General features: G+C 51.9%; 5 protein-coding genes across 5 annotated transcripts; 2 read left to right on the forward strand and 3 right to left on the reverse strand.

Annotated features, from left to right (window-relative positions):
* Positions 1-5,671: 5,671 nt before the first annotated feature.
* BDZ83DRAFT_606754 (uncharacterized protein) lies at positions 5,672-8,827 on the reverse strand. Its single transcript, XM_060507392.1, has one exon. It carries the CDS (start codon positions 8,592-8,594, stop codon positions 5,958-5,960), a length of 2,637 nt encoding a protein of 878 aa, XP_060369153.1. The 5' UTR covers positions 8,595-8,827; the 3' UTR covers positions 5,672-5,957.
* A 189-nt stretch (positions 8,828-9,016) lies between these two features.
* On the forward strand, positions 9,017-10,436 carry BDZ83DRAFT_606757 (Haloacid dehalogenase-like hydrolase-domain-containing protein). Its single transcript, XM_060507393.1, has 4 exons — positions 9,017-9,489; positions 9,542-9,570; positions 9,624-10,085; positions 10,138-10,436. Exons 1-4 carry the CDS (start codon positions 9,245-9,247, stop codon positions 10,305-10,307), a joined length of 906 nt encoding a protein of 301 aa, XP_060369154.1. The 5' UTR covers positions 9,017-9,244; the 3' UTR covers positions 10,308-10,436.
* On the reverse strand, positions 10,437-11,159 carry BDZ83DRAFT_606763 (RNA polymerase II transcription mediator). The gene is made up of 3 exons (XM_060507394.1): positions 11,047-11,159; positions 10,867-10,981; positions 10,437-10,802 (listed from the first exon to the last, which is right to left on the reverse strand). The coding sequence occupies exons 1-3, from the start codon at positions 11,086-11,088 to the stop codon at positions 10,543-10,545; spliced, it is 417 nt and encodes a 138-aa protein (XP_060369155.1). The 5' UTR covers positions 11,089-11,159; the 3' UTR covers positions 10,437-10,542.
* A 46-nt stretch (positions 11,160-11,205) lies between these two features.
* On the forward strand, positions 11,206-12,138 carry BDZ83DRAFT_648098 (uncharacterized protein; the record flags this gene model as incomplete). Its single annotated transcript, XM_060510145.1, has 2 exons — positions 11,206-11,246; positions 11,418-12,138. The coding sequence occupies 2 exons, from the start codon at positions 11,206-11,208 to the stop codon at positions 12,136-12,138; spliced, it is 762 nt and encodes a 253-aa protein (XP_060369156.1).
* Positions 12,139-12,440: 302 nt separating this feature from the next.
* BDZ83DRAFT_648099 (uncharacterized protein) lies at positions 12,441-14,966 on the reverse strand (the record flags this gene model as incomplete). Its single annotated transcript, XM_060510146.1, has 4 exons — positions 12,441-12,539; positions 13,017-13,114; positions 13,196-14,227; positions 14,591-14,966. The coding sequence occupies 4 exons, from the start codon at positions 14,964-14,966 to the stop codon at positions 12,441-12,443; spliced, it is 1,605 nt and encodes a 534-aa protein (XP_060369157.1).
* Between the last annotated feature and the right edge of the window lie 757 nt (positions 14,967-15,723).

Consider the following 15,723-nt stretch of genomic DNA (forward strand, 5'->3'; position numbering starts at 1 on the left):
AGCGAAACCACCAAACCATCCACACAGCCCACCAGCCAGGGCATATCACCTCAGACCTCAGTCACAAGATAGATTGAGCGCAGATCGGGTCCAGCAAGACCCTTAACTCAGTCCATCTCGGGCTTTTCGTGTGTCCTGTACCTACCTTACCTTACTGTACGGATGCCTTACTCGGGGAGCTTGGCTATGAAGCTGCTCAGACTCTGGATAGCAACACGATTTGTGGAGGGGCAGTGGAAGAAGCACAAGGTTGCTACAACCACCAAAGATTAAGGTACTTAAACTCACAAGTTGCCCGTCAGCGTGCCATTTGCTGGCCACACATGAGGTGAGATATTTCTTACTGCACTCAACGGCCACCAGGTACTTATTACCTTAGGTATCCTCAACCAAGTCTTCGTAAGGTACCTCCGGCAGGTAGCAAAGTGACACCCTTGGAGGATGTACCCACACACGGCACACCCTTGCATTCGGGGTGCACTCACTCACAGTGGCCGCAGTCCACTGGGCTGTTGCCGCGACGTGGTAAAGTGTGTGACAGGGCAGGGACTGTCAAGGTCGAGTGGGCCGATGCCGTCGGGGCCCGGCCAAACCGGCGGGATGTAGTTCTGGGCATCTTCTGCTGCGGAAAGGAACCTCATCTCTGTTAGTGCAGCCCTGCCTCAGCTTCCTTGCACATCCTCCACTTCTCCTCATTCCACCTCCTTCCACCACCAAAGACTAAGAAATTCCGACAGAAATTCAAGACTGGCGTAGGCGTTTCCTGCACACAATCCGTGTTCAACATCACACATCGCAGCTTCATATTACCACAGAATATTACACTATGCCAATGTTTCCAAACTCAACAACTACTCATTAATACCTCCACGAAATACTGGAGTCTCCCATGTATCGAGCTTTGAGGAATTGGGAATGCCAAGGTGCGACCCGGCTCCTTTCCTCCGTCCGCCGTTCCCCGCTACCTTAGCTCGCCAGGTATGTGCGTTGCCGGCGAAGCATCGGAACGTTGAGTGGTCGATGTTGGAAAGCGCGACATTGCAATAGGTATTAGAAGCACGTTCATCTTGCGGCAGCTAAAACAGTGAAGCTTGCCTGCTCGGCTGGATACCAAACCGTCCTCATGCATGTACGGTGTACTCCGTACTTCACTCTTACGCGCACCCGGTCTGCATGCCACGCGCTGAGTACCATTTCAAGAGGCACATATCAGAGACATGCGTGCAGACCTTCTTAACACGAGCGAGAGGGAACTTCCAGCTGGGGGTTTGCCGTCCCGCAACGCAACGCAACGCAAACAAGGGAACCCGAGCAAATTATCCTCTACAACAGGAGGAGAGCAATTATAACGCGTAAACAAGCTTGAGGGGCGAGGATGAGACTTACGACATGTAGGTCATTCGGTTGCAGGCATCCAGGGCCCCGAGGCCAGTCCACCCGTATGCGTACGAGCAATAAGGCTGTGTCCATCCAACTTTGCCATCTCTCAAGGTCCGTGTACGGTAAGCCATGTCCCATGTCCGGTGATGTCTTCTGTATGTCTACCTGACCTTCAGGTGAAATCCCTAATTCCCAAGCCCTGTCTACCTTCTAGGTACCCAACAGGCTGACTTTGCCCTGGAAGCAAATAATTTCATGTACCTTATATTCAGAGAGCAAGCAGCGAGGACTAAGCAGTCAATACCGCAATCTCCCCATCCTCAAGCACAGCCTCAGGGGGGACTCCTCAACTGACGTATTGCTCCAACCGCTCGGAGACAACAAGGGTCCCGAAGCCGCCTTTGGCAGCCAGGCATATTTTATGTTGACGGCCGACTCACCAAGCAATATTGAGAAAGAGTAACGTACGAGCAGAAACGCTTGAGAAAAGGGAGCTTCATAACGGCCTGGCATGTTGTTGCTTGGAGAGGAACGCCCAGGCCTTGGACTACGCTCCTTCCGCATCACCTTAGTAATGGACTCGGGAAACGTGACCTGGACAGGCCTGCGGGTACTCGGAAGGCCGGCCGCCATCGAGGTACTTTGAAGTACATGCAGCTAGATGATGACCAGGAAGGCACTTTCGACTACACCAACCACTCCCGAACACCCAAGCCCTCAGTCCAGCTCTAGCATTGACCACCACTCCCATGTACCAAGGTGCGGCGTGCGGCGTGCCTGCGCAGGAATGGAACTTGTCAAGCAGCAAGCCCAGACCAACAGCGGGCTATCAGATGCTGCTGCTATTATGAGAGCCTCCCAACGAGACAGAATCTTCTTGTCTTCTCCTCGTCCGGAGAGATACGCAAATACCAACGAGGCGAGCAACATTAGACGGACAAGCGTTATCTTCAGCTCCTCTTGAGCCAGGGAAGTTTCTTGGCTCCTTACCTTGAGGTCAGAGGCCCAAAGAATGAGATAACTTCCCTCTCCGTACTTACTTGAGCTTCACCAGAAGCTCGACCACAGACCAGGATTTTGCCTGGCTGATTAGGGTCAAGCAAACGCCCCACCCACTCACCAAACTCACACATTCGAGTCTCACTCCATCCGTACAGTCTGTGAGTCTCCAGTCGCCAGCGCGTTGCACTGCCCACAGCCCATGGCCGATGAGACCCTCCCTCGTTTCGCTCGGGAGATCCTGAATTCCTAGTGCTGGGCACGCGACTGACAGCCAATATGGATCGATCGTGTCGCCTGTCCCATCATACACTGCGCGTCGTTGCGGAATGCATCCTGGACCAACGCCTGGTTCTTTTTGTCAACTCTATGTTCACGCATAGCTTGAAGCCCAAAACGACAGACACACGAGTCCCGCAGACTGAAGACTGCAAAACACAGCTTTAATTACCATTCGTGGGAGTCTACGAGTCGAGTCACCACCAGGCCGGCACAAGTTGTTGTGGGCGTTACTTGTTTTCATTGGCTTGTCATCGTCATCACGATATCAGTGTGGTCAGCGTTTCCGCCGCATCCTATGGGACCCAAAGGCAACCCTTGCGGAACCTAACGCAGTCTGGTGTGAGGCTGACAATGATTCCTACTGTCTTCATTCTCCAACATCGAACACCGAACACCACCTTATACGCCCCAGGAGCAATGCAGGCAATGTTAGCCGGTGACGAGCAAGACCGGTTCGTCACGAGCCGGCAGTCGTATTGCCAGCGCTAAATCGGGTGACTTTCTGACCGCCGTTGAGCCACCCACGACGTTGACATTTCCTGCACATGCCAACAATATTTCAACTTGGTGATAGTACAGGATATAGGTTACTTCAGCTCACTTCCGACTCAAGTCCCAACGATTTTGGTATCGACTACTTCTTTTACTCAAGAATGCAACCCCCTTCCTTGCTGCATGTCCCATCTGGAAAGAGGAAATCGGCCGGGCGCAACAAACGAACACCGCGACTTCCCAAATGGTCACTCCCCGACGTGTTGGACCTTCAACTGAACTTTCGCATTTTGCCTTGAGGTCGGCCAACATCCCTGAACCCATGGGCCAACTCTTTCCGCTTTGCGTCTCAAATACTAGGCGTGGCGTAAGGGAGCTCGAGCCTCGAGCGAAAGCTTCCCGAATCCCACCACGCCATTCATCCACGGACCACAGCCGTCGTCTGGCCAGTCACGGTCACGGAGGATTAGTCGTTTACTGCTCCAATTCTTTGGCTCTTTGATAGGGCTACATCGGCGCTCCGGCACTTCACAGTGTGGTCCTGGCCGTGACACTAGTGTAGTCATTGGCTTCACTTGTTGTCCTCTACCATTGCTGGAAAGTGATTCTTTCACTTCTACATACTGCAGGACTTCATAGCCTCGCACGCCACGTACGGCGGCGTGGCTTGATGAGGGCAACTGACACATGTCAGGCAAAAACCACTACGAAGAGTTAGGGCTTCCCTCGTAAGCCAGAGAAAACCCGGTCCTGTCTTAGACGCTTCCCCTCGATGATGTTCCCGAGACAGGGAAGATGCTTTAAAGTGTATCGTCGCCTGGAAACAGGACCAGGCGCTGGCACAAGTGTGGTTGCTTGATCTGCATCCAGCGAAAAACCCACAAAGAACCGACTGCAGATGTGCGTCCCCCTGGCGAATAGACTCGCAGAAGACGGTTACTACGCCCGCTTGAATGTGCGTTGGTTCCTGGTGCCGCCCAACGTTAGTACTGGGAAAGCACCTGATCAGTTCTGATATGAGGTCGGGACTTGACCCTTTTCAACGCCGACATGCAACGCGGACCCGGCCTTGACCAAACCACGAAACTAGCCGCCGTTCTCGCCGTCTAGCCTGGAGAAGGGAACATGTCGATCGATGATCCTGGAATGAACGTTTCAACCTCGAACCGGTCCTCCACACGACGGCACTCGGACCAAGAAAAATAAGTACAACGACGAGCCATGCTGGTGTTCCCTGGGTGCGTCCTTGGAGCCAACCTGACTGGCGAAATATGACTGACAAACCTTCTCTGGACGAGGCGGGCTGTCTACGGGTACGAACGTTTTCTTTGCACGTATCCGTACGGAGCAGCAGTACCCTGATGCAAGGGCTACGACACTGAACACGTTTGTGTGCCGGACCCGCCGGAAGACGCAGGTTGGGCAATGGGCAGTGGTTTAGAGTGTGCATCGGTAGTGTTGACCCCTCCCATGGATGATGTTTCCCTTTCTTTCCCCTGCCACCTCTTGAGGCGTCCGTCGCTATCAGTTTATCAGAGCAGCTAATTAAACAAAACCGGCTTGTGCTGGGTCTTTTATCTACATCTGACCAACAGCACTTTGCGAGGAAGAGTGAGAGACGGACGGCAGAATTTTAGACTTTGTCAGATCCGCCCACTAGAAGATCTCTGACCAACCCAACTTTGGCACGAAAGGGAATATGCCTCAGTCTCGCATATAGCGGAATCCACTCTCCATGCTTCGGTTGACTTTTTTTTTTATTCCATCTTTTTGTACGAAGTACAGTATTCCTTTTCTCCATGTACAGTCATCATCAGCGTTCCTTCTGCGGATATAGATCTTCGTTGGGCCCCCCCATACCCCACCCACATATAACACGAACTTGAAGCGCGGGAAACCCGATGGGGATTACGCTGAGTGAGGTTCGCAATGACTTCATAGAAACCCACCGCTGGGCGTTGTTTCTTCTCCATGGTGTTCTTACATCCCTCCATGTTAAAAAAGCAACTAGAGTCCCATTTGTCGGATCCCAAGTCCGCTTCTCTGTGTACTGAATTGTACTTCTTCCTTTGGGCCTCACGGGATGGCCCTCACTCTGTGTCCCGACTTGAGCGAACGGACACAATAGCCCGGGTGCTGAGAGCGGAATCAAATCACAAAGGACGACAAGAGCAATGAATGAGAAAACGGAAAGAAATCTACAGACGACGCTCCGAGAGCCCCAAGTCTGTGCTTATGCACGGCCTAGTTGTGCAAAGTCCCGTCCTTTTACTACAGTACCTTTCCCTTGAAAGGGGAAACTCAATCGTTGTGCTATCGTCCTTTCTTTCACCTTCTTGTGAGGAGGAAGGATAAAGTTTGTCACGATTTGGGTTTATTCGCCGAGACCTAAGTCACTTATGCGATGCTGTCTCGAGTTTTCTAGATAGTTTCCTGCTTAGATCGTTACCTCGCTCATTCTCACTTGGTGTCTCGTATGGACAATATCATCTTGTTCCACCTTGGGAACATCACCGCAAGGTAGTAGTAGTAGCACATTAAATGAATGAGTACAGCTGGATTTGCCGATTATAAAACGTACACGTAGTGCTGCTGATGGCCGCTAGTGACTAAGTATTCACCCCATTCCTCTCCTGCCGGTTGTTCTTTGCCGAAACTCCGTCCCATCAATAAAGACTTTTTTACCCTCCCCATATAAGAGTTCCGAAAGCTGTTTCCCAGCTTTGCCTGACGCCTGTAAACCGCCAATCCCGATACCGCATAAGAAAGTCTGTCTCATATCAAGACCAAAAGCTCGACGCCCTTCATCGATAGACTGGGCGCGGAGCCTCGTCGGTGTAGTACATGGGCCGCTCAATGTATGACACCTCCGGCTCGCCCCGTGCAGGGGCCGGCTGTCCGTAGTAAGGCTGCTGCTCCATCGGCCTGGCACTATACTCCCGCCGCACCACCTGAGGCTCGGCAGGCCGCACGCTGTAGGAACGGGGTCCAGGTTGAATCATCTCCCGGCGAAGGTCAAGATGCATGGGTGCCGAAGCGTACTCCTGCATGGGAATCTGCTCCGGCCTCACACTTTGAACTCTTCCGTACTCTCGCGGAAGCTCATAGCGTACTGCCGTCTCCGCAGGGCGGGCTGTCGTCGCCCGCATCATATACTCTCTTGGGGCTTCCTCAATAATCCTCCGCTGTTCCATACCGCCTCTGGCAGGAATGAATTCTTCGCCCGGAGGCGCCATTGGCCTCGTAGAATACTCTCGCTGTCTGTAGATCCGTTGAGGGTCTGCAAGGTACTCGGGTTGCGTGACGACTCTCCTGGGTGCCGCGTACACTGGCGAGGTCCGCTGGTAGAGGACGTCGTCGTCTCGAGGGGGTGGACCGGGGCGCCTAGACTCTGCTCGAATGGGTGCTCTTTCGTAAACAACCTCGGGCTCGCCGGGTCGCAGTGGTGACGGCGCAACAGACTGGCGAACGACAGTAGACGGCTCGTAGTATCGACGGCCAGTAGCAGGATCTACCACAACCCTACCGGGCGGCGCTTTGGGTGGTCCCATTAGTGGGGATGCCCTCTCTCTCATGGCGGGCGAGCGAGATCTTGCGCGATCTGTCATGGGACGAGTGCTCATGCGGGTTACTTCGTAACCATCACGATAGTATCGTGCAGGTTCCCTACCGTAGCGATCAACACTAGCTGGGGATGTTGCGTACACCTCACCGGGCGCAGCATGAACAGCATAGACACCAGGCGACGGCACATGCCGCACATACTCGGCGCCGCTGATAACGCGGGGCTCTTCAATGTACTCTCTTCCATACCCATAGTCACCAATCGCCGCGGCTTGACTTGCTGGCCGTGGACGGTACTCTTGAGTATCGTACATGGGCGCAGCACCTTCCTCCCTGTATGATCGAGAAAATTGACGCTCAGGCTGGGCGTAACGAGGCTCCTCGTCGCCCTGTCTTCTTTGCCGCTTCTGTGGCCGAATGAAAGACGGCGCATTCATTGGAGACGGCGATCGCGGTTCTGGCTTGATGTAAGGCTCGTCTGGCGCTTGCCTGGCTGCCCTCTTGCCGTTCTTCTTCTTCTTCCCCTTGCGCTTCTCCCCACTTCGACCCCCTTGCGGCGAGCTATCTGGACTGGAAATAATGTTGGGCTCGTTACGTAGTGCTGCAACCTGAGCTGTGGTTCCTTGAGGGATGATCAAGTCTTGAGCATCTGCTGCTTGACCTCTGGCCATTGCAAGAGGCGAGACATGGGAGGGCTGGGGCGCTAAGGGGGATATGTTGTGGGCGCGAACCTGTATCAAAGGCGAGGGTTGGCGAGCGAGCATAGACTCCCTCAGTTGCTGTTGACCTGCGGCAGGGACAGACCTATCAGCACTGTCGTCAAGGTCCATAACGCCTGACTCCTCAGAACGACTGGTGTTTCCGCTCCCACCTCCTGATGTAGACAACCCCGTATTATCACCCCTATCCATTCTTTGCGTCGTTCCTACCGACGGGTATCGCGAGAATTCGGGTGCGGCATCGGGTCTGCTTGGAACTGGTCGCGGCTGGGAGGGATTGGAGTTCGAGGCTTGGCCCTGTGGCTGATGAGTAGCAGAGGCATGGGGTCTTGAGGACTGCAGGCCAGCTTGTGTCTTCTGGTTTGCTTGTACTTGCGCCTGACCTTCGAATGGCTGGCCTGTGGTGGACGCCTTCTGTATTTGAGCCGTAATCTCGGCATCGTTACCGCCGCGTGAACTGCGGTGCGAGGAATCTGGCGAATTGACTTGGGAAGAATAGTAAGAGTTCTCATCAACGGAGTCACTTGCAGCTGAAATGTTAGCAGCAGCTAGTGTAGCATTGACAGACGAAGGAGCAGCAGCTTGGACCAGAGTCAGAGCCTTGGACAGGACATCGGAGAGGTCGAAGTCGGCCAGAGGCTCCGACTGCGCCGAGGCCTTCATAGAAACCCGACGTTGATCGACCTCGTCGCGCAGTGCCCGTTCAAGGCGTTGCCTCTGGAGCTGGATCTCGGCCTTGATAAGATCATCAGACTTTTGAAGGAAAATGGGATTGATCTCGGTTTTGCCAGAGCCAACGAACGGTCTTGCGGGCAGGTTCGCATTAGCAGGGGGCGGGTTTCCTAAACCAGGAAGAGAAGCTTGTGGCGTGGTGGTCGCGAACGACTGCAGATTCCCAACTTGATAACCCTGCGCTATGCTTCCATTCGTCTCTTTTGCTGGTGTGGAAGGGTTTGATGAAGATGCTATGGCAGGAGTTGGTGTTTGGCTCGCCAACTGGGCTGGGACCTTGATCTTGGAATGCGACCCAGCAAGAATGGCATCGCGAAACTGCACGATTCTCTCGTACTGCTGTATCTTGTGTAGCTCATCTCTTGAAAGACCCGACGATGTCCCATTTGCCAACGGCGGTAGTGATGCGAGCTGGCCTTGAGCCATGGCGAAATGCAATTTGCGCAAGGAAATCCTCCGCAGTCAAGCAAGAAAGCGCGAAAAGAAAGGAATCTAAGAAGACAAACAGAACTACCAATATCGTGAGAATCAGCACTGTTGACTATACCCGAAGCGCAGCAGCCTTGAGCGCAGTAATTTCTGCAGTGTTGTAGAAAATGAAGAAAAGGGCGTCGTGCCGCTGGTGGATGTTGAGAGGAAAAGAGATGGGTCGTGGGCCGTCTGCGGTGATTTCTTTGTGAACTTTTCCTACAAGGATAAATCCTTATAAGAATCTTACGGAACAGGTGTGGGCCTTGATGGGTGGTTCAGGCTTGAGTGGGTCATGCACCTAAGCGAGTATGTCACCAGCTCCCCAGCCTCGGCGCACTTTGGCCATGGTCACCGCTAATGTTTTCGCGTCAAGGTCCCCGACGGCCGGAAACAGCTCCCTGTAGCTTAGCTTCCTGCAATTACCTCAACAGCGCAACGAGGTATATCGGCGTGAGTCAACACTACATATTTCTGCCAAAGTATCGCGAAAAGCCTCAAAAAGCCCCATACTGCATTTGTGAGCCAGAAACGGGTATTCCAACTTTGAATCCAAGAAGAAGAAACATAAGTGTCAAACTCCAGACCAACGTGGTTTCGCTTGCTTCATGCCGATCAGACTCCCACCAAACATACGTCGAAGCTTCTCTTCTTCAGCCCGACTTCGCTCCTTTTCTTCACCAAAGACCCGACCTTTTACAACAAGACACGGCATTGAGCATCGCAAGCCCCCTCTACTTTCACCTTCCACTCTCAGACATAGATTAGACGGCGCCTGCTATACCACATCAGCTATGGATTCCATCAAAACCCAGACAAATGGAGTGTCAACTTCAAAGCCTGTGCTATTCTTGTAAGTTGAACCTCATCAATGCGGATGAACACTATGACTAATAACTGCACAGTGACATTGATAATTGCCTCTACCCGAGGAGTGAGTTTCTGAAAGACACTCGAGACGGCATCATCAAGACTGACTCACTCTAGGTTCAAAGGTCCAGGACCACATGGCACAGCTAATTGACGAGTACTTCGTAAAGCACCTTTCCCTCCAGTGGGACGATGCCGTGAAATTGCACAAGGAGTATTACACCAACTATGGCCTTGCGATTGAAGGCCTGGTGCGCCACCATGAGATCGACCCTCTAGAGTACAACGCCCAGGTCGACGACGCCCTACCTCTTGAGCACATCCTCAGTCCGAACCCTGAGCTGCGCGAACTGCTCGAAGATGTCGATAAGAGCAAGTGTACCATGTGGCTCCTCACCAATGCCTACGTAAATCACGCTAAGCGCGTAACCAAGCTGCTGGGTATTGATGATCTCTTTGATGGCCTCACTTTCTGCGACTATGGACAGGCGCCGCTTGTCTGCAAGCCTGCCAAGGAGATGTATTTGAGGGCTATGCGTGAGGCGGGCGTCGAGAAGATGGAGGATTGCTACTTTGTCGGTATGTTGTTATTTGCACTAACAAAAGATCCGGCGCTGACCATCTGTCATAGACGACTCTTACCTGAACTGCCAAAAGGCCCAGGGCTATGGCTGGAACGTAGCCCATCTTGTTGAGGAGGATCTCCCGGTGCCGAAGACGCCTGCATCCGCTTATCAGATCCGTCACCTCAGGGAGCTGCGGGACACCTTTCCTCAATTCTTCAAGTCCAAGACTGCTTAGACTATTACAGCCAGGAACAATGATTGAACGACGCTAGACGGAAATGAATAGAAGGCGAGGGAAAATCCAAGCCAAAAGAATACGGAGAAGAAAAGGCTCGGAAACACTTTTCTTATGTTGAATTGGGTATCGCTAGTTCATAGATATCCTTAAACTTGAATACCCCCAATTTGATCCTTTTTCAACGCCCCAAACACCCCAAATGCAATGCTGTCCTGGTGATCGATGTGATGGTTCATGGCCGTCGAACGCTTCTGATCACTTCATCAAGCTTCGCCAGAATCTGGTCCTTCTCTCGTATCGCGTCCTGCCTCTGACTCTCTGCGACCTTGAGCTCGTCTTCCAGCTCCTGAATATAGCGCTCCTGATCGGCTTCGCTGCTGTCCAACCCCGGCAGGCTGGAGATAAGGACCTCGATCTGTTGTTCCTTGATGATGAGGTCGCGCGACAGCTCGGCTAGGCCATCCTTGAATTCGTCTGCAGGGAGAGGATCAACTGCAAGCAAGCTTGTTTAGCATTTGTCCGTCATTCTGAGGTCTAACATGGCAGAATGGCCTACCCTCTTTCTGTTCCGGATCCTGTTTGACCTCTCTAATTTTATCGTTGGGTCCGAGCAGCTCGAGATCGTGGCGCCGGTGGACGAAGTGGAAGCTTGCGACGAATTGCTGGGCAAGCTGGCGACAAACGTTAGTGCTTGCTAGACCAGCAGATGAGAAATGTAGAACAAAGATGAACATACCTGGTCCACAGCGTCTTGCAATTGAGTAAGTCTGTCGCCCATTACGCCGGTAATGCAGTTGATTTGCGCGATGTGGTGGGTTGTAGTATTGAGGTCAACAGTGACAAACAACCTTGGAGGCTTTGAATGCGACGCAGGTTGTTCTGCGGGCCAGCTGCTATGCACCTAGGCGTGAACGCACTGGCCGCATTCCTGCTGGGGTACGTACCTTTTTCCAACCTCTTGGTCTGAAGGTGCTTAACTGAGAGAGAACAACAGGATGGATGTTTCTTCAACACTCATAATATGTGAATCTGCCTACAAGTTTCGAGACATTTCACTCTGTATTCAAAATTCAAGAGCATGCAAGCTCTGTTACGCTCATTATCTAGGCACTTGTCCCGCCATAATCGACTTGCCATCTCATCAATACTCTCAGCTCCCCTATCGATATGTCCATCTCTAAGAAAACGACAAGAGAAGGGCCCGGAGCTGCTGTACCCTGACCCTCCATCAACAAACCATCATGATATGAGATCCTTTCTTGCGTACGCAAACCGTAGTGGACTTGATGTGGCATCAACAGTTTACGTCGGAACCCACTATGAGTACACAGTCTCTTCGACACTCGCCCAATACGGCATCCACGCTATTCGTGTAGGCGGAGCATCCGACCAGGGCATCGACCTCCTCGGCACTTGGAGTCTTCCATCCCGAGCTGAGAATCTAAAGGTCATCATTCAGTGTAAAGGAGGTGCCCAGCGCGTCGGTCCTTCGATAGTTAGGGAATTGGAAGGTTCCTTCATCGGCGCCCCGGTGGGCTGGCGTGGCGAAGGAGTTATTGCCTTCTTGATCAGTGAGAAACCAGCAAGCAAGGGCGTTCGGGAGTCTCTAGGACGAAGTCGCTGGCCCATGGGTTTTATCTCGTGCTCCAGGGAAGGTGTGGTGCAGCAGATGCTCTGGAACCAACGGGCCGACGAGGAAGGTCTGCGAGGTATTGTGGTGACGATGCGCCATACCGAGAACGGAGAGGGCGAGTCGCAGATTGTCTTGACACACAACGGAAAGCGAATCCCCAAAGCTTCAAAAGCGAAAGTTCCCGAGGGCGACTGAAGTCTCGGTTCAACTATTGAGCATTCAACATTAGACACTAAACCATCGAGGTACACCGCGCGGGGGTGGATAAATCTGCTGGAAGGCACTTGTCAGGAATCAAAACGGACGCTAGAGTGCCATACTTCTTCGTTAGGGACGAAGAGTTAAGTGGCTATGGAGTGAGGCTCTGGCAAGGTTGCACTGCAAACAAATACTCAACTCCGTCTTATTTTGCACAGCATAAAACGGCCTTTTACTGCGCAATCCCATGTTTTCAGATGTGCTGGGTCACTCTCTCTGACTAGAACAGCATCAAGACGCTAAGATGCAGCTGATCTATCTCTGGAAGCCATAATGGAGGAAGCATCTGGATGCAGGAAGGCACAGTGGTGAATGCCAGACGGCACATGGCCCTGAGGCTATAATCAGTTCGTATAAAGGAACTCTATGTCTCTCTTCTCTCTATTATCTATGCCCATAGAATACTGAGGGGATCGAAGCTACCATAACATCATTTCTATTTCACACCCCCCTCAGTCACCACGGCTTAAGTCTTTGCCCGCCAGATCTCATTTGGCTTCTATCACCCCTTCTTCAACAACGAACTTAGCACCTTCATTACCACCGCAAAAACTGACTATTGTCTTGTCGGCTCGAGACTCCATGTCGGCGAGCTGTAAGAGAGGTACTGATTGGCTACTGTATCGATCCTCGTTTCTCTCATCTGAGCTGTATTCCACCGATATGCTGTAAAATAGCAGAGGTAGGATTGACGACTTCCAGATGGGTTGCCTCCCGCTGTCTCGGCAACTCTGAACATACGCGGCCACAAGCAGGGCTGATGTCAGGGCCAGAAGAGCTGCAGGGTAAAGTAGCCACCATTCTTCAAGCCTTACGCAAATCGATGTGTGGCTGCAAGTTCCGTCCTGATAACTGTTTGATTTGTCCGTGTCTGACCAAGTCCTTCCGTTTACACGCAACCGATTCGTGACCGCTATAGACATATTGTCATGAGCAGCTGCAAAGCTGTCGAACGTGGCTTTCCCTCCATTGTAGAGAGCGTCAAGCCACCAACCTGTTTCGCACTGCAGCCGGCTGGAGTTCCCTATCCCATTCATGGCATCGGGAGATGTTGGTCCATTTTCGGTGGCATCAAAGAGCTTGCAATACCCTTTGAGGTTGTCCTCGAGGAAGTATCTGATGCCATAAAATTCTTCATAGTCCATGAACCTGACGCAATGAGCCGGGGCTCCCTTTGTCGCTCCATCTGAAGTCCAATATGTCCAGGCTACGCCATTTCGATTGGCGTCGGTGATATTGGACAAATCATACCAATTGTCATTGAGAAGACACGGCTGAATTATCGAGACGTAATCCGCCTTAGGCCCTCCGTGGGTGCGAGACATTGGCTCAGTCGACAGTAAATCTTCATGAAGAGTACCATTCGTGACGCTTCCGCTATAATGACGAAGACAAGGATACAGACTGCAGTTGACAGCCACAATGTCGAGGTCAGAGCTGAGTCTCGGCATGTCTTTATAATCGTGCTGGCAATTCCGATCTGCCGGGGCATCTGGGTTGGGCTGGGCAATGCAACCTGCCACAGAGAGCGTCAGAAAAGACGTTCTAACCGCGGATTCGTCATTCGTCGCTTTCGTTGTCATGTTGAACAGCTCTGGTTCAACGCCAGTGCTAATGGTAAACTCGGAGTCGTTGTGGAAGCGGTAGTTGTTGCGAAACCTGCCCATCATTTTGGTTTTCGAGTCTGGAAACTCTTGCAACTCGGATTTCACGTCGCTGCATTTGCTGCAAAGTCCCACAGACGAGTGCGTGACTCCAGAAACGTTCTGGAAAACACAGTTGCCCGACTCGCATTGGAATAATTGTGAACTGTCAAACGGTATAGCAAGTAGCCCGTTGATAGCGGTGGTGCTCATCTTTGCATTGACAGTCGCACTACCTCTAATGGAGTCGTGGAGCATAACCCGTTCGGCTATCGAGATGCGAGCAATTCCCTCAGCTGCAACCTCACAAGGATATGTTTTGACAGCTTGCTGGGAAAGGGGGCCGGTGGCGTACGAGGCAACCACAACCAGAGCGCGTAGTACTGTGAGTGTTCTTTTGCATATGTTTTTAGCACTCTCATACATTTACGGATCAGGGTATGACATACGATTTACAGACGTATACTAGGAATTTCAATGATCCCCAGGCACCATGACCAGCGTTGTCAAAATGTTCGACATGACGAAGTGGCCGCGGCGCCGCCATCCATGACCATTTGGCTTGTCCAATGACTGACATCATCAGTACGTATTTCTAAAAAGAAGACTGAGGTGGAGGGGGAGGGGGCAGTATTGACCTTCTGATAGTACGAATAACATCGCAGCTCTTAAGAGTGTGGTCAATATGGCAACAAGTGTGTTGATGCTCACACTATACGCCCAAGTCGGTTGCGGGTTGCCATTACTAACGACCAAGAGAATAACCATTACGATGAAAGCAATCACAGAGGTCCAAAGTGCTGCAAACTCGAGATTCCATTGTTTCAAGGTTGAAACTCTGCCGAGAGGCTTATAGAGTAGGCTGTTCTTCTCAGTTTGATTGAGATCTTCCTTGTCAGTGCCCCTCGGACTAGCTGACGAAAGCCCGTCAACTTCATCTCGGGACTCCTCCTCGGCAGTAACGACCGTATAGTCACTTATCGAGTCATTGTCCCGAAAGTTATTCGGCTGCTGGTCTAATATGTGTGTGCTGCGATGCGCTTCATCTGTGAACGATACAGACGAAGGTCTAGGAGATGACCCATTTCTAGCGGTATGAGGAGAGTCTTGGTAGAGTGTCATTTTGAGACGTTGCGAACTTTCTGAAACATTACAGATGAAGAATGGGCTTAAGAGAGGGAATTAATTCTTTATGTGCGGGCGCCTCAGAGATGCATGTCGTGAATCAGGCTGAGCCCGTGAGGGCCTCAATGACATGCATAAGCTTATGGCTTTTTCGCCCCGTGGCGAGGAGGACTTGGCTGCATATTGGATTTTTTGACGATTGGTACGATAAAGCTGCACTGCCCAATCTGCGGTGCGACAAGAAGATTCTAATTGCGGTTTTCGTGCAGACGACGAGGGCTGGCAAGCCGAGCATCCAACCGCAGCCAGCCTTCTCCCGATATGACGTCCTGTTGCGTTAGCAACATCTACAGCGGAATTAGCATCCATCACGAATAAAACAGGGATTGCGACGATTCGCGAGCAACCTGAGATATGTCTAGACAAACGGCCTGAACTGATAGAAATAATCCTCAACTAGGCCCTGCCTGGGGGAAATCTAAACCAAATTGCGAATTACCAACGGAAGTGAGTGGTCCCCTACTTTTCTACTACAGATAGAAAGAAGACAGCCGAAACCTGCTTTACATTGGTTGCTTCAATGCTCTGCCGAGTGAAAGGCTTCGTATCGCGTAAGAAAAAGTTCAGTAGTCAACCTAGAAGTCCCAACTTGAACGTTCGGCACAGCAGGAACTAGCTGATAGCAAATGACCCGCCCGAAAAGGCTAAATATTAATTGACACGACCGTCGAGTAACTGTCGTCATGGACGCTGA

Source organism: Colletotrichum acutatum, assembly GCF_030867785.1.
Source record: "Colletotrichum acutatum strain CBS 112980 chromosome Unknown BDZ83scaffold_13, whole genome shotgun sequence".
NCBI classification, from domain to species: domain Eukaryota; kingdom Fungi; phylum Ascomycota; class Sordariomycetes; order Glomerellales; family Glomerellaceae; genus Colletotrichum; species Colletotrichum acutatum.